The 18,456-nt window shown below is 36.3% G+C and overlaps 4 protein-coding genes across 4 annotated transcripts in view; 2 read left to right on the top strand and 2 right to left on the bottom strand.

Moving 5' to 3' along the window:
- LOC306987907 (SLAM family member 9-like) overlaps positions 1–18,456 on the bottom strand; it is a 436,375-nt gene that overhangs the window by 96,976 nt on the left and 320,943 nt on the right. The window lies entirely within an intron of this gene.
- LOC306987859 (uncharacterized protein) overlaps positions 1–18,456 on the top strand; it is a 166,239-nt gene that overhangs the window by 27,514 nt on the left and 120,269 nt on the right. The gene's annotated exons all lie outside the window — the stretch shown is intronic.
- Positions 861–4,756, bottom strand: LOC306987899 (uncharacterized protein). The gene is made up of 6 exons (XM_079592530.1): positions 4,650–4,756; positions 3,779–4,096; positions 3,294–3,602; positions 3,068–3,199; positions 2,593–2,645; positions 861–1,943 (listed from the first exon to the last, which is right to left on the bottom strand). Exons 1-6 carry the CDS (start codon positions 4,696–4,698, stop codon positions 1,875–1,877), a joined length of 930 nt encoding a protein of 309 aa, XP_079448656.1. The 5' UTR covers positions 4,699–4,756; the 3' UTR covers positions 861–1,874.
- On the top strand, positions 6,180–14,778 carry LOC306987910 (uncharacterized protein). Its single transcript, XM_079592548.1, has 5 exons — positions 6,180–6,317; positions 7,095–7,430; positions 11,045–11,395; positions 13,169–13,273; positions 13,363–14,778. Exons 1-5 carry the CDS (start codon positions 6,260–6,262, stop codon positions 13,410–13,412), a joined length of 900 nt encoding a protein of 299 aa, XP_079448674.1. The 5' UTR covers positions 6,180–6,259; the 3' UTR covers positions 13,413–14,778.

Genomic DNA, 18,456 nt, shown 5'->3' on the forward strand with positions numbered 1-18,456 from the left:
CAATATACACAAGACACCGCCCACATATAACACAAACATGCACACACACAGAGACAATATACACAAAGACACCGCCCACATATAACACAAACATACATACACAAGACACAATGGACTACATGAACAAATGACTCAGGATCATAACAGTATGATATTTCCATATTTTACAGTTTGACTTGAGGCAATCCTTTGTTGTCAAACATCAGAATGAATGCAGTGTTTTAGTAATAAAGCTGTTAAACTGTTAAATAATAGCAGAAGTTAAACTGTTAACATCGTGTGGGCAGGAATGGAAAAACACCCTTTAACAGCATGCGACTGACACATCAACATAAAAGTGCATGAACAACCACAAACCTCCAGACACACACTCATGCAGAAGATGTTTGTCCATCAAACATATCAAACCAATCTTTTAACTAATACAGTTTTACAATTTGACATAGTCCTGCCTTTTAATTTTTTTTGATTATGAGAATGCGAAGTGTTTGTTGTTTGTTGTTCAGTATAGACTTTTTCTAATAGAAAACAAAATAGTTTTGAGGCTTTAAAAGTCAAACATGAAAATTCTGTAATGTGCCATTAATTTAGATAATTTGCTAGAAGTCAATGAATTGCTCATTCGTCCATCTAAACCCCTCAGAGTCATCCGTCTGTATCTCTGCTGGGATTTTATGAAATGTCTTTCTTTCAGAATTCGTCAGAGGTGTGAAGAGAGGTGACTCAATTACAAGTTACACTTAAGTAAAACTCTTGATTTTAACATTAGCCTATACTTATTTACTCACACTGAACGTAGGCTCAAATATGAACTACTCAGCACCCAAGATACATGCCAGTGAAAGACAAGAAACAGTTGATTTGTGAGGAGAGCGATCATGTTTATTTTCTAAAAAATCAAAATAAAACTGAACATCTCAATATTGCAATAAATCAAGGTCGACACAACAGCCTCTTAAACATCTGCAAACACTCGTCTCAGTTAAGCTCAAGTGCTCAAAAAGAGCATAGATGAACTAATATCCTTCAAAAAAAGTAAATTTGAAATAACAGATAAATAAAATAACGTTAACTGTGTCGAGCAGGACGAGGTCGAGGGGCGTGAGACCGGTGGCGTGATTAATAATGAGCGGCACCTGCTCGACGCGCCGGTCTCGTATCTCTCACGGAGGAGCGACGACAGTGAAGATCGAGAGAGGAACAGGCCTGATTTTATGTTGTGTTTTATTTATGTTTTGTGTGGCCAGCAGTCGCTCGCGAGGGGCTGCTGGCTTATACTTTCATTTCTGTATTGGTTTATTGATTTATTAAAAGTCTTTGAATGTTCGCCGGTTCCCGCCTTCTTCCCATAACAACATACCTCGTTACACTAACACTGGACGTGTTGGGTTTCGCCCTCATCTCATATATGAAACACCTGTGATTCAGCAACTACCAGCGAATGCACTCGCATTCATGTAAAGCAGTCTTCAAGTTTGGGTGAGTAAAGGCAAAACGCACAAGTTATAGTACCTCCAATGCCCTACAGATGGCGATATCACTGCTTTATCTCAGCAAAAAACTGCTGCAGAAAAAGTTAGGTGCCATGCAAAATGTAATGCATTACTCTTCACAAATGTATTGGAGTAAAGAGTATATACTTGTTCAAAGATGTACTCAAGTAGAAAGTAAAAGTTACTAATATCTTTGGTAAAACTACAAAGTAACCAAAAAGATACTTGAGGACATTACTACATTTACTTAAATACTTTACACCACTGGAATTTGTGCTCAATTCTGTTGCTCCATGTTGTGATCCTGAATCGCAAAACTCTGCAGAGACCACAGGTTCATAGAGCAAGCTGGATGGTGTTCAGAAAAAGGTTTACATTTGATCATCTACTCATGGCGACAGCAACATACACCACATCATCCTCTTCCACACGATCTTCTGCTTTTATGTTCTGTATAAATAAAGCAACAACACAAAATATAATAATAAAACATTTTAAATCAAATAAAAAAATCTTCCAGAGGATTGATTTTTATGGAAGATTATCTATTGAAGCCTGTTTCTGTCAACTTTGTCACTTTTTATCTCACTTTTTGTGTGTACGGTATCTCACATTTTCGGACTTTTCATCTAAGAATTGCCAGTTTGTTTGTTTTTTGTTCACTGCGGAATAAAAAATTTTTTAAAGGCAAATGTGACATTTTATCATAAAATTCTGACTTTTTCTCGCAAATGCAATTTTATATCTTGTAAATTATTTTATTTTTTTTGCAGAATTTCGAGATTATTAATTTTGTAAAAAAAATAAAACGCATGTGTAACAGTGTAATGGATCTGTGCGTCAGGTCTTAAAGTGACAGCAGCCTAATAAACCTGCTGCCAAATCTCTATATGGTCGTTTTCCCCCATCTTATCGACGTCAAAATTGTGGCCAGTGAAAATGCTAAGTGTCTAACTTGGGAAAACCAATAGACACAGTGGCTGGTGAACAACATTTTTTAATGTCAAGCCCTGCTGACCAGCACACGCATCTAAATCTGACTCGCCACTGAAATGATACACAGAGACACACAACATACATTAGGAACAAATGATCTTACCGATTTATGTGCTTTTCTTTTGTAGAATGTTGGCTCAGCGTAAGTGATCTCTTCTGCACAACAGTAATACAAGATTCATTAGAACAACACAACTGTCTTAGATATGTTTCTTTACAACTTAGGGCAGTGAAGTTGATTTATTATTGAATTAATAGCATATTCGCACTTTATTTTTTAAAATAAAGATTGAGAAATGTGCCAGTGAGACATTCAGTGATATTATTCAGAAATGTATTTTGATGAGTGTAATAATTGCCAAATTTAATAACATTACATTTATACACTATATTACAATAAATATATAACATTATATTCATTTTGTTTCGTTCCATAAAAAGGAACTAAGAGGGTATTATCTAGAAAATTGATGAGAATAACTGTGATTAAATGATTATTAGAGCTTGTTTACAATAGACTGTACATTGAAAAGTATTGTGTGTTATATCACTTGTTTAAAATTATAGATTACACTTGCCTTCTTGATCAGTTTTTCTAAATTTCCTGCAGATGCAGAAGATCACGAGTCCAGCAACAACCATCAGAGATCCAGCAGAGATCAACACTATCAGAGACACTGGTGAGAGTGAAGAAGAGTGTGTGTCCAGTTCTGTAATGATAAAGAAAGAAGTGAACGCATCAAAACAACAGAAGACAGAGATCAGGTCAGTAAACACACACATATATAATCAGTGCTGTGGTACCTGCACATGTGTGGCAGAGTGTGTGGATGTCCAGATGTGTGGTCTGGTTGCTGATGGGATTGTTCAGCACACAGCTGTAGGTGTTTTTATCCTGATATTCCACCTCCAGAGGTAGAGAGAGACTGATGCTGAGATCACACACACTGATGCTGGACAACACACTGATTCCTGCGTACCAGGAGAGAGTCGCATCACACACATTCAACACTGATGAACACACCAGTGAACATGATGATGATGATGATGATGATGATGATGATGAAGAACATTGTGAAAAATCTCTGGTAATGTTAGGAGTGGGCAGATGAGCTGGAAAATATGAGAAAATAAACAGAAATTAATCAATCGTATCAATCTTATTTTCAGTTCAGAGAGTTGAATAAGTGTTTGTACAGTCTGTCATCTCAAACTGTAAAATTATTCAACAATTCAATATGTAAAACTAAAACAAGAACATGTGAATGTTTGGACAAATTTCTACTCACCATAGACAGAAACACTGAATGTTTTTGATGATCGTTTTACTCCACTTATCTCTAGTTTATAAACTCCAGCATGTTCAGTTGTGGTGTGTGTGATGGTCAGAGATCCAGTTTGATTGTCCAGCTTCAGTCTGTCTCTGAATCTCCCATCAGGAACATCAGATGTGGAGAAGACTGCATCAGTTTTACTGATTTCAGCTATCAGAGAGTTTTCAGCTCCATATATCCACAGTATATCTTCATCTTCATGTATTTCAGTGAGATCAGTGTTGAGAGTGACAGAATCTCCCTCCATCACTGACACTGACTCACCAAACACACCTGATGAACAAACATAAAATCAGATAATCACAGATTAGGGTTCATGTTGTTTATAAAGCCTGAAATAAGCTGTAATTTGTAAGTTGAATCAAATTACAATATGTAAGTTGTTGAACAGCAGCAGACACACACACACACACACACACACATACAGAAATGAAAGATGATTTCAATGATCAAACAGATATATGTGAACCAATAACTTAATCTTTATGGCTGTCGAGGATTTCCATTTTCATGTGCAACAGTCATTTATAACCCACACCAAAAAACTGACATTAGAAAGCATCCGAAGATGACAAAGCCTCCAATAGTTTTAGTTTACATTCTTGAGAAATCTCCATTACTTTTCTGTGACTTTTGATGTGAAATGTTAATAGTCATTCGAAAATTAAATTACTTTTCAAAATTCCCGGATTTCTACCCAAACAGAGATCACGAACCCAGGACCTGAATCCTCACATTCATTTCGCATGAAAGCAGGGTCATTTGAACAGAAGCTTACAGCTCTGAAACTGAAGAAATGAAGCCGTAAAATGTTTTAATAACTTACCATTCGGACCCCAACAGCACAAACAGAACAAAACAAACACGTGAAACATTGTCTTTGTCTGACCTACGTACCAAAAACACTCGAACTGATAATCTGATGTGTGAATCTGAATCGTCCCCTGACAGACGTCGCCCCTCCTATAGTTCACACACACACACACACACTCTCTCTCTCTCTCTCTCTCTCTCTCTCTCTCTCTCTGGCCCTTATTACGATTGTAACTGTTTGAAGACTTTAACTTAATGGCGGAAAACATACATTCCTAATTCTTTATCATTTAACACTGATAGTTTTTGAAATGGCCTGGCTGTGTTAAACATGCAAGTACAAGAATATTGAGTGAATCTCCCTGATTTTTATGACAACAGAACTTATTGGTTTTAAAATAGTTATAATAACTCAAATGTCAATTGTTGCGTTTGGTAAAACAAAAAAGTTGAAAACCTCACATTATCAGTTTAGCATATGACACTATATATAGCTATAGTATAGATATTCATCAGTCAAACTGAAACCTGCTGTGGTTTGATCTCTTCAGACGTTTTGAACAAACTTGTGCATGTAACATGAAGGTGGAGAGCTTCTTCCTGTCCTAGTAGTTATTAACCTCACCGTCTGACTTCCTCTCGAGATAGAACAGATGTACGATGAAATAAAACACTGAAGCAAAACTTATGTTTGAAAAAGAAGCGTCACAGGTCAGAAGTCAAACCGGATTCTTACCCACAATGCATCATTGAAAACATACACAGATTGATAGCTGAACATCTCACGGGTCATTGAACCTGCAACAATCTGTACCATCTCATTCTGTTCATGCATGGATGTTTTAAATAGTTAATTGTGAAGTACACTTTAGAAAGTTTACTTTTGAACAAAACGTCCTCTCTAACGGCTGCACACGTTGGAACACTGCCAACGGTAATTTTAGGGAACCCCCACTTTTGTTTCATTTAAGAAACAACTTAAAATATGGCTGATTAACAATCAAAACTGTGAACATTAGATAAGAGGCACTTTAAAATATGCTCTTTAAAATGGGTATATTCATAACAAGCACTTTAGGGTGCACATGCACAGGCACTTAAAAATACATATTTTAAACAATTAAGTATTTTACCATGCAAGCATAGTCATTTTTAACTATTTTTAGCTCTATACGTCTGTTTGGTATTATGTTTTTTTTTCTTCTTCTTTTTTTCATGTCTGGGACTACAGATGGAAATTAGCATTTTGCTAAATCTGTCGTATTCACGTCAATTTATATTGTACATTCATCGATATGCCTTGTCCCATCCCCCCAAAAAAATTTTTATTAAAAAAAGTGTAAAAATGATTTAATTTTCCTGTATACAGAAATTAAGGTTGTTTAATAAAGCCAACACATTTTGTTTATTTGTGGGCTTATACATTTTAGTGACATATGTCATATTTAATTTATTTTTCACAGACTTTTTTTTTATTGTGTTGACAGTCATCATGTGTTTTCTCCGCGCAGATCTGTAGGCTGATACCACCAGTTTTACTTTCAGTTTGACTCGCTAGTCCGGAAGAGCCAGGGTTTTTTTTTCTCTCTCTCACAAATTCTGCGTTTAATTTTCGGACAAAAGATGGTGAAAATGAACATTCTTATTTTGCTGTCAGGACTTTTTTTTTTTCTTGACGAAGGTAAGACATTTATTTGTTACAATCTCTTTTACGGTCGATAAAACGAACAAAAAAACACGACGCCGTAATTTGGTGTCAGATGCTTTACATTCGATGGAAATGTATTTTTTATTTCTCGTGTGTGTGTGCTTGTGTGTATAATAAAACATTTATTAATCACAATCTCTCTTTTGATTTGAACGACGAATGTGACGTGTCGTAGTTTGATTTTGTGTCAGCTGACTCAGCTCTAATCAAAAGAGATTAATTATTTCTTAATTTTGTTGTTTTAATTCGAGGGTAAATTTAAGTGAAATGGGTTTGTGATATCACATTTCTTTTTCGACACATTTCTGAGGTTGCTGCTGGCACATAAAAAGAGCAATTTCAGATCGTGAATGACAATGAAAATGACCTACAGTATAGGCCTAATTAGACCTATTTCCCTAACAGGAAAGTGCTATGGTGAGTTTTTGTGCAATCTAGTAGTGAATTTCTCAGATATGAATGCCCAAATGTACAGGGAAGGGAGGTAAAATATGAATCAGGATGTAGATTTTATGATGTTCATCAAGTTGTTTAAAATTATCGATGAGGCTCCTATGTTTGTCTGGTGATGAGTGAATATGTAAATCCGGTATGTTTGTTTGCATGTGTCATGTATTATATTTTTAATCCAGACTCTTTTTTTTTTACCCACAACCTTTATGATATGTGTTCTGTTTTATGTAAAGTCACAGCACTTTTTTTGCTATTGTATATTTTTTTTGCATTATCACAAATTAATTTCTTCTTCAGGTGTGTCTGGTGCTGATACAGATGAAGTGTCAGTGTCAGTGATGGAGGGAGATTCAGTCACTCTAAACACTGGTGTTGTGAAAACCCAACAAGACAGAATTAGATGGTATTATAATGACACCCGCATCGCTCAAATCAATAGAGATCTGAGTAAGATCTGTACAGATGTTCAGTGTAATAAAGATACTGAGAGATTCAGAGACAGACTGAAGCTGGATCATCAGACTGGATCTCTGACCGTCAGGAACATCAGAAACACAGACTCTGGAGTTTATCAACTGCAGATCTTCAGCATCAGCAGCATCACTGAAAAGATCTTCAGTGTGTCTGTTACTGGTGAGTCATGTAACAAATGTTTAAATGCAGTTATATATGCATTTAAATCACATTTGTAATTTTTTTTGGAAACAGTGAGAACTGACCCTTCGCAGGGAGCTTGATTGACAGGCAGTCTGACCAATCATACTTCGCCATCCGCCATTTTTCGGACAAAGCAGTCAGGAGAGTTAGTAGATTAACGTGGGAGGATTTGAACTTGGGGTCTGAAGGATTTGACGCCTTTCCGCGGTTAAAACAACATTCCTTATGTTCATTCATGTTATTTGATGCTATAATTTAACTAGAAGGAAGAGATGATCGGTTCACGGAAAGCTTAAACTGATGCGAACGGTCAATTGGAGCTGCTTTTTTTAAACAGTATAAATTAAATCTGAATTGTCCTTTCATTCTCCAGCTGATCATTTTAATAGTTTTGAAGTTATAGTCAATATCCTTGTGGGCATCTGATCCTGCCCTGTAGGCCTACTACTGTATATAAATAAAGGCATAAAGGGCTCCAGTTTTTTTCTGGAGATGTCAGTTTCTCATCATACCATCTCTGATCCCCTTCTCTTATCGTCTTATTAAACACATCTAATATTGTATACTCATTGTTCCTAGTTCACCAGGAATCCAAAGTACACTTGATGGAAAAATGTCTAAGTGGGTTTTTTTTTTTTAACGTTTCTTAGATTATAGCACCTTTGGAAATAGATAAATTTTGTCAATACATTAGTCATTCTAGGCCAAAAAATAAATAAATTACGAAAAACACTTTCACTGAACAGTCATTAGTGTCACCTTTATTTAGATATTAGATAGATCTAGAAGAAAATAGTGTCATAGTCCAGCTTAAGTAAGTTAATTTTATTTTTGTTGTAAGATATATATATATATATATATATATATATATATATATATATATATATATATTAGGGCTGTCAAAAGATTAATCATGATTAATCACATCCAAAATAAAAGTTTGTGTTTGCATAATATATGTGTGTGTACTGTGTATAATTATTTATATATATAAAAACACACACAATCATGTATATATTTAAGAAAAATTGGTTATATTTATATCTAAAATATTTATATATAATATAAATTATATATATGTATATACAGTATATAAATGAAATTATTCCTTAAATATATACATGAATGTGTGTGTATTTATACATAATAATTATACACAGTACACACACATATATTATGTAAACACAAACTTTTATTTTGGATGTGATTAATCACGATTAATCTTTTGACAGCCCTAATATATATATATATATATATATATATATATATATATATATATATATATATATATAAGATCCTCTGGAGAAAACAGTGATGTTGTAACGGGTTGAAGACAGCAGGCGAAGACGAGGATCTAAACGCAGGGTTATTTAATAAAGTAACAGAGAACACAGACCTCGAAGAGCAAAGGAACAAAACCTGGGGAATCACAGAGACAGAGGCAATCATTACACATAACAACTGACAAAGTAACAAGGAAACACAAGGGCTATAAATACACAGGGACAAGCAAGCTTAACTAAGTTATGAGGAAACAAGATACACCTGGAAACAATCATGAACTAATCAGCAGGGGAAACTACAAAGGTCTGCAAAAACATGGTACAAACAGGAAATAATAAAAGTCCACACAAGACAGGAATCATGACAGATGTCATCATCCAGCTCAATTCAGTTCTCATATAATGGTGTCAAATGCAGGCAGATCAATAATGTGGTTGAATATTAAATGTCCCCAACTAAGCAAGCCAAAGGCGACACTCACTCACGGTTTGAGCAGAGATGGGGCCAGGGAGTAAAGGGTGAAGCCAGTCTGCTGTAACTGAGGACCAAAGTGAAGCTGGAGGGAAGGTGGAGCCTGACAGAGCCAGAGGGGTGGAGGAGCGAGTCGCAGATGAAGACCTGGAAGTCCATGGTGACGGACAAGCAATGGCGGAATTGGAGGGATGAGGAAGGAGCTTTAGGGACGGACATCTTAGGTGGAGCCGAGGGAGTGAGTAACCAATGTGGAGCCGACTGGTCGACAGGCTGAGATGGAGTTACGGCCTTGGAGATGAAGAGTTGACACTCCAGGGCGGACCTGGTGAACTAGAAGCTCCAGGTGGATCCAGGATACAGTTTACATCAGACAGTTTAGGAAGAGCCGAAGAGCATGGCCGCAGCCAGGAAAGACAGGGCTGAAGAACTGGGCAGAAGGTTACAAAATGGAGGCCATTTTGCCAATTCAAGATGGGCAGAAAGATTAAAAGTGGAGTGCTGTCAATACAGAGAACAACGACAAAAATCGGTGTTGCCTACACCGTGTTATCCTCTTTTTAAAATTTGCACCCTGTTGACTACAATGGGGCACGCTTTAAACCTGCTTTTATCCTCTTAACATCTTTGATATGTCATTACAAGTGCCCAGCCATGTTAGATGATTCCTGCAGAGTGAACACGAGTGAATCTGACTGCAGTAGATGTGAAAGATATGAATAAAAATGAGTTATTTCAGCCAGCGCACATACCTGTATTTACATCCTGTTTTCGGTCGAAGTCCAAAGTAGTCGATTGTCGAGTTCACGCGCATAGGTTTAGTTACCTATGATCACGCGCGTGAACTCGACAATCGACTGAGTTCTCCTTTAATTCTGCTGGGGGCTTGGCTGAAGTGGCGATTCTCACACCGCGGACCATGGTTTTGTGATCCTCCTCCATCGTACCGATGGTAAAGGGGGATCCGCAGTGAAAAAGGGCCCAGTCCACAAACTCCATGACATCCGTCAAAGGCCATCTCCAGGCAGGCATGCTTTGGTTTTTGCAGATTCAAAGCTGAAAAAACAGGCAGAGACTGGCGTCATCATAGTGGACGAGATGTTGAAGCTCCAAAAACATCTGCATGTGCTCCTCAGAGAGAGGAGGATCTTTACTGCCGCTATATCCATTTAGTCAGTCTGTTCTTCTGTTGAAGCAGGTAAAAGCGCTGAATTTAATTGCAGGCAGTTGATTTTATTCAACTCAAACCAAAATACTCTGGATACTCAGACCTAGTCCACACGTACATGAGTTGTTCCTCCTTCGTTAAAAAAAAAAAAAAAAACTCGTCCATATAAGCATGGTTTAAAAATCAATCTCTAAAATGCACTACAAAGCGCATGCCAAACCAACAGGTGTCGATATAACCCTTACCGTAAAGCCATGTTAGCCAATAAGAGGCCTGAAAAAAAGGTTATTACCTATAGTTCTGGTAGGCTAACAACATGTTGTCATAAGCAGTGACCTTACGACAAGAACAGATGACCTATGACACCTAGGTGATATATGCCAAATTTTGTGTATATTGGACAAATTTCCTGGGACAGGTTCGAAAAAATATTTGTTGTAGCCTGTACCGTTATAGAAAAAAAAAAAAAAGTGCATTTGATTTTTACAGCGGTATCTTCTGTCCTTGGACCCCAACAAATAAATGTTGCTTTACAGACTGAAGGTCAAGAAAGAATGTGCAATTTATACATTCACAAGAAAATCACAAGTATTTTCACGTTTTTTTCTTGCTGTGGTGTTTCTTTCCCCAAAACAATCTTTCAATCAGCTGTTTGTTTGTGTTTCAGGTGTTCCTGCAACTGAACAAGATAAAATGAAGACAAAATCTGTGAAGCAGGGAGAACCTGTCACTTTAGATCCCAGTGTAATAAACAAGCCAAATAATGTGATGACGTGGTATTATAATAACATTCTCATCGCTGAAATCACTGGAGATCCCAATAAGACCTACACAGATGTTAATTTTCCTGAGAGATTCAGAGACAGACTGGAGCTGGATCATCAGACTGGATCTCTGACCATCATGAACACCAGAACCACAGACTCTGGACTCTATAATCTACAGATCATCAGAAGCAGCAGTCGTCGTCTTCGTCGCAGCATCAGCAGTGTAAAGAGCTTTGATGTTATCGTCATTGGTAAGTGTACTTTAGTCATTCATGCAATTGTCCATCTGGCAGTGAAAACACTGTCACTGTGGAATATAAAGAAACATGATATTGCTATATTATATATATATATATATATATATATATATATATATATATATATATATATATATACAGTGCTATGCATAAGTTTAGACACCCATGCTAAAGTTGACTAAAAAGAGGAATAAAAAATCATCTTTTGGAAATTTATGTTAATGCCTTAATTTAAAAAAATAGGAAAAATCCAACCTTTTAAGGACACCAATTTTCTTTGTGAATGAATAATGTATCGTAAATAAATAAATGTTCTTCCTTAAAATACAGGGTGCATAAGTTTGGACACCCCTATGTTAAATTCCCATAGAGGGAGGCAGATTTTTATTTTTAAAGGCCAGTTACTTCATGGATCCAGGATACTCTGCATCCTGATAAAGTTCCCTTGGCCTTTGGGATTAAAATAGCCGCACATCATCACACAACCTTCACCATACCTGGAGATTGGCATGGTTTTATTTCAGTTAGCCTAACAGCTGGTTTGATTTGCATTGAGAGATGATCTTATGGAAAGTAGCCCATGCAAATCTCTAGGTATGGTGATGGCTATGTGATGATGTGCGGCTATTTTAATTCCAAAGGCCAAGGGAACTTTATCAGGATGCATAGTATCCTGGATCCATGAAGTAACTGGCCTTTAAAAATAAAAATCTGCCTCCCTCTATGGGAATTTAACATAGGGGTGTCCAAACTTATGCACCCTGTATTTTAAGCAAGAACATTTATTTATTTACGATACATTATTCATTCACAAAGAAAATTGGTGTCCTTAAAGGTTGGATTTTTCCTATTTTTTTTAAATTAAGGCATTAAGTTCAATTTCCAAAATATGATTTTTTATTCCTCTTTTTAGTCAACTTTAGCATGGGTGTCTAAACTTAAGCATAGCACTGTATATACAGTATATACCGGTATATTTACTTGATGACTTGGAAATGAAGAAAGCTAACAGGGAATTGGCTAAATGTTCTGGCAAGGTTCTGTCAAAGTTATGAACAAACGTTCTTCCAGTAATGTTAATAGAATGTTTGTTCAACGTTTTCTGGTCCTCAATGTTCTCAAAAGTTTTGCACAGAAACTTTTTACAGAAATGTTTTTAATATGTCTTCATGTTGGGAGAAAACATCCTTTAAACATTAGAATAACAATAACTCCAAATGAATAAGGTTGTGTGGCTGTTTTAAAAGAGTAGTTTAGTTGAGATCGAGAGATGTAAAGTCTTCTTTTCTCTTCAGCTGTTCATCTAAGGCTGTGTGTGAAGTCAGTTGTAGTTCTTGTGTTTCTCTTTCCTTCAGTGATTCTGCGTGTTAACAGCAGTTGTTTGAATGAGTTTCAGGAACTTCATTCTAACATTTAAATAATGTTCTATTAATTAGAAACTGGATTTTTATGTTCTTAGAATCTTACAAATCAACGTTCCTAGAATGTTAAGTTGTTAATAACAATTAAATAAAAAGAAAATTTCAGGAATATCATAGTAACCTTAAAAAAATGTTTCCATGACCAAAACTTAACATTTGGAAATCATTTGTAGAACAAATATTTGTTAGCTGGGATGGTACTTCTGACATCACTGTCTGTATGAAAGAGTTTTCCACTTTAAACTGAATGAGATTGACGTGAACTCTCTCAGACGTTCTGATATGTCACAGTGTTGTTAGTCTGACAGATTCACTCACACTAATGACTGTCTCTCGTTTGTTCCAGGCTCAGGTCTGTCTTCAGTTGTTTTAGCAGGAATATGTGTTGCTGTTCTGCTGATGTTAGCTGCAGCTGCTAGTGTGATGTACTACCTTTATCGCAAGAGGAAAGGCAAGTATCACTTACAGACACTGTAGTGAGAGGAAAACATCGTCTTTATTGTGCTAATAAAATCTGTATTTAATTATATGTATGATTAGGTTTCAGGTCTGTGGCGACTGGCGTCCCAACAGGATTCCCAGAAGCATGATTCCAGTTGATCCATTGTTACGAAAATAGTTACATTGTTACAATATATGACAAAGCACTTTTAAAAGCACATTTAAATGACCTGTTACTGGATATCTTGGCAGACTTCTTAAAATCATTTTCGTCTTGTTTTTACATCAGTTTTCTTTGGAATGTCATTGTTACCCTACCCAGACAGCAACATACCGGTGTCTTCCCACATCTGGGCCACATCTGGTGTGGGTTCAACGCGTATACCAGATGTGGGCCGAATCTGGGCCGACACTTATGTTGTTTTCCACTGGTTGATGACTTCCTTCATGGTATTCCACGGCACATCTAATGGTTTGTAAATACTTTTGGCCATAGCTAATAAAATCCTACAGAAACGGCTTATTTTAAATCATGGATAATTAGCATCCTGTCACAGGGTAAGCCTGCGACTGTGCACGGACTACACACACACACACACGGACTACACGCACACATGCACGTTACGCGCATACACCGGCGTCATGTATTACAGTCTGTTAGCCGACATATATTCATGTATGCATTGACCTGTGTAACATTTGATATCATTGTGTTGTTAACTTGTGTATGATGTCCTGTATGTGGTTTTATCGGAGTTATGAGAACTAGCAACCGTAATAGGAGTGCATATGATGATGGCATAATAGAATTGTCTTTCCTCGTACAGAAATAAATCACCACCACGAGTAGGCTATTTGATTTACATATTTTATTGAATAGTGGAAGAGATATAGATGATGCTTACCACATGTTGAGTCCTTGGCCAAACCTGTCTGGTTAGACATCCGGTCTATTTATAGATCTTTGTATCCGCGCCAAATTATGGCGCGTTTATGTGAGTGACGTCACCGAAGAGTTTATTCTCATAGTTTCTTGAGTTATGTGTTTTCGTGAATATGTGTACTTGCAGATATGCTTTCTTGCATGCATGTTCATTTGTATTTATTACTTTTGTTTTTGTTTTCTTTATTATTATTATTATTATTATGTACTCCTGTAAAGTATGTGAACTATGTTATCTTCCAGGTGGTATGTTCCCGAGTGGGAGGAGTCAGGCCTATAAAATGACTCCAGAAAGTTAGTAGGATAGTTCAGAGATAGGAGGTGAGGAGAGGTCTAGGCAGACCATGAATAGTGCTGAGTTTGCAATTGGGGACTCTGGGAAAGTACTGCTTATGTAGTACAGTTGCACATACAGGTCAGGTTTTGCTTATTTGATGTAGATTGCTTTGACCTTATGTTTTGTATCGATATTTTGTGGCATCTAAGTTTTTGTTTGTTTTGTTTTGTTTCTCGTCCCATCAATCCTGAGTGATTGTCATCCTGCACTGCAATAAAAACCCTGTTAACCATGACCACTGTCTCCGCTGTCAATTGGAGCCTCCAACCGCCCAAGGCCATTCGTAACACATCCCTTTAATGATAACCGGAGGATTTTAATTACTTTTCAGTAAGACTTTGAATGGTTGGTTCATTTCTCAACATCCCCCATTACGGTGTGCACACTTACGCAAGGTCATTTAGGTGTTTTTTTTTTATTTGTGATTGTTTCATTTATTTTTAATATTGCATTAAAGGTGGACAAATATCTGATATCATACTTTTTTACACAAAAATGACTTGTATTATTACCAAATATTGGATTAAATATTTTTATAAACTTGATTTATTTCAATTAGCACAGGTTTTGTATTTCTTTTGTATTTCTTTTCTTTTGTAGGTCTGATGTCTACCTCAGTTTTGCAGGGCAGTTATTTCAACTATATTGTACATGTTTATGGTATTAAACAAAAACAATAGGAAGTGTTTTTGTTAATGGTTGTGGGTTATTATGTCTGTAGACTGTACTCAATGTATAACTTGTATAACTAAATATTCATAATGGTACTATTGCAGCACTTTTACTGTTAAAGACAAAGAAGTTTTCTGGAAGATACAATCCCATTCATCCCATTCATTTCCACCATAGAGAAATTTATCCTGTTTAATTCATATTTGAGTTTGATGATTTGATTCAGGCTTAAAACTATTTCTGTAAAATCTCTATTGTCAAAATAAATGGGAAAAATATTTACAAAGTTGCACTATTTAGGTTACTATAAAGAATGAATAAACTAATAATATTTAGAACTCATTTTTGTGTTATGATGTGTACATTATTTGCACTGTCTGTGTGGGTAAATGCTGTAAATGTGTTTTATTCACACAATTAATTATATTTTTTTGGTCTGTAATGAAAGTTTAAAGTAGACCATTATTGGGGTAAGATGTACAGATTACAATGTACACAATTAGTACAGAAATCTTTCAATAATAATTAGAATTCATTAAGTTAAACATCTGGTAACATCAGGCCAAATGAAGCTTGTTGTTACTGTGACACTCCTTCAATTATAATAGGCCTACATATATATGGGCATATGATTCATAGATGTATATCAGTTCAGCAGTTGATATTTCATTTTCAGTTTGAATTATAAGGTGTTTTATTACCTTGACAAATGTTTTTGTTGTTGTTGCCAAAGCAAATGCAGATTTGCTGCGTACAGTTAACGGTGATAAAGGAAATACATGCAAAGCAACATAAAATATATTAAAAAACATATCATTGACAAATAATATGAAATGCAAGGCATTTAATAAATTATTAAATGTATTAAAGAAATATTGAAGAATCTTTGGTCACCAGATGACCCCAGCACAAGTATATAGTATTGAGTAAAACATTTGTAAGTAAATCTTTGTTTTGCATTACTAACGTTTACCTTTAGACCACATTATGTTGATTTGATTGATATCTTGAATTTAAAACTTCAACATATGTCACAATATTTGTATTATATGTTCTCCTTTCAACCTCGTGTAGATCTGAGGTCATAAAGAACAGGCATGGTAGCCACGCCCGCTAGAGCAGAGACAACCAATCGGATCACAGCTTTCGTAGTATTACACCAGTGGACCTGGACTTCTGAAATTACAAATGAGTAATGACAAAATGGTGATTTTCAACAAGCTGACTTTAGTCACTGCCAGGAACTCAAAATTTTAAAAAAATACAGGTAGTTTCAAAGTCAGAAAAATCTCAAACAGCAACTGGATTCCACACTTACATTTATGGGCTGGATCTGGGCCGACACTTTTTTGCTGTTTGGGATGATACCAATTTTTTGAAACAGAAAATTATGAGCGCCTTATTTGGGAGCTTTATAATAAATCACCATGAACTTTCATTGTATGGAAACAAAATAACTGATAACGTCACTTCCCAATAAGCCAATGAGCTCACTGCTCACCTTCAAATACTTGGGAAGCATTTGCCTTAGCAGTGCAGCGCGCTTCAGAAACCCTCCACCTTCCCCAGCTCCACCTGTATAGATCATCAAATTTTGACATAGCATACAACTTGTCATGAAAGAACTAACTTTAAGCCAGAAAGTAAGTGATTTTTAATATTTAAAGGACATTCAAAGAATCTTGTTCAATCTTGCCAACATAATGAGAATGTTCATCAATTACTACTGACAATATGAAGTGATTTCATAAACATTGTTTTGAAAGCGTTGAATTCTAACACTTGCCTAACCTTTACATATATTTCAGAGAAAAGTTAGGAATGGTACATGGCACAAAACTTTCCCACTTTCCAAGGACGTTCTTTTGAAACGGCCACATAACATTATTCATTTAAAGTTAGGTGTCATTCTAACGTTTAAAGGATGTTCGAAAATGCTGTTATGCATTATGAAAATGCATTATGAAGACATTTTAAAAAAACTCCTACAAACAATGTATAAATAAAGTTTTTGTGTGAACCCTTTGAGAACATTATTGAATGATTTGGATAATTAAGAAATCTGTTTAGCTCCTGTTTCACGAAAGAGGTCCTGTCAGTGTTCCTAAAGTGGACTCCAGTGTTTGGAAATTACAGTCATAAAGAATATGAAAAACAACAACGCTTTCATGTTTATTATGCTTCTCTGATGTGAGATGTATTCATAGCTCACCTTATCTGTCAAATTCTGAGGTGTTATTGTACCAGATGTGTAGTCTAATTTTGGACTTTAGATGGTGCTCTAATTAACAGTGAAAGTCTTTCTAATGAATAAAAAAAACACAAAAAAGTGTCAAGGTTTGTCTGGTTAAAATGGTCAATTCGCCTTTGGCTAAGCCACGCCCTAGAATGTAGATTGACCAATCACAGCGCAGCCAAGAACGAGCTCCCACACTTTTTCACAGCGCTCCATTGACTTTAACACAGGCGTCTCATATTTTTGGTCTCGGCAGGCTACTACCATCGTAGTTTTATCAAAAATATGGTTAAACGTTGTGCCTGGGGCATTTGTAACACAGATACGTGTTTCCCAGAGAGGTTGGAGGGGGGTGTCCGTCTTTTTCCCTTCCCAAAACCGAAGTCAAATCCTGACAAGTGTCGTTTTTGGATTAAACTGTGTGGACGTCCTCACAGTCAGCGAAACCCCTCAAGGATCAACAAGCACACTTTTGCTCTAAGATAAATTTAGCTTTTAACCTTACTGTGAAGTTATACTAGTTAGACAGTTTTATGCTGGTTTAGATTATGATTTCGGTTCTCTACCCTAATTGTTGATACGCTAGCACACGCTGCTAATAAATACAACTTTATACTCGCGTAGTCCTTTTGCTTTGTAATAACGATTATAGAAGTGAATAGAGACCCAGCTTTGAACAGTGTTTCTCCTGATATTGTGAGTCCCAGCCTCCGTCTCCATTAGGATATGCGGTGGTTCATTTTTTGACTGTGACCGTTATGCTTTTGCCTCTATTTGGATGCCTTGTTGTTGCTTGCGTTTCTCCGGTATGTCTTGAATATAGCCTTCGAACGCACACTGAGCCCCTTTTGCCTACTTCTATCGGACACTTTATTTGCTGCTTTATAAAAGTTTGATAAAATTTCAGCAGGAAGAGCCGTCACAGCATAAGCCATGTTGATACCAAACCAGAACCCAGATGAAGTTGACGGACGTAGCAACAGTAACTAAGGGGGGCGGGGCTTA

This window comes from Phoxinus phoxinus, assembly GCF_949152265.1.
Source record: "Phoxinus phoxinus genome assembly, chromosome: 20".
Classification (NCBI taxonomy): Eukaryota; Metazoa; Chordata; class Actinopteri; order Cypriniformes; family Leuciscidae; genus Phoxinus; species Phoxinus phoxinus.

Excerpts from the sequence above, each read along its gene's own strand:
- LOC306987899 (XM_079592530.1), bottom strand. The coding sequence starts at position 4,698 with ATGTTTCACGTGTTTGTTTTGTTCTGTTTGTGCTGTTGGGGTCCGAAT. Across the intron at positions 4,097-4,649 it reads GTGCTGTTGGGGTCCGAATG|GTGTGTTTGGTGAGTCAGTG; the intron begins GTAAGTTATTAA and ends TTTGTTCATCAG. Across the intron at positions 3,603-3,778 it reads ATTCAGTGTTTCTGTCTATG|CTCATCTGCCCACTCCTAAC; the intron begins GTGAGTAGAAAT and ends CATATTTTCCAG.
- LOC306987910 (XM_079592548.1), top strand. The coding sequence starts at position 6,260 with ATGGTGAAAATGAACATTCTTATTTTGCTGTCAGGACTTTTTTTTTTT. Across the intron at positions 7,431-11,044 it reads CTTCAGTGTGTCTGTTACTG|GTGTTCCTGCAACTGAACAA; the intron begins GTGAGTCATGTA and ends TTTGTGTTTCAG. Across the intron at positions 11,396-13,168 it reads CTTTGATGTTATCGTCATTG|GCTCAGGTCTGTCTTCAGTT; the intron begins GTAAGTGTACTT and ends CGTTTGTTCCAG.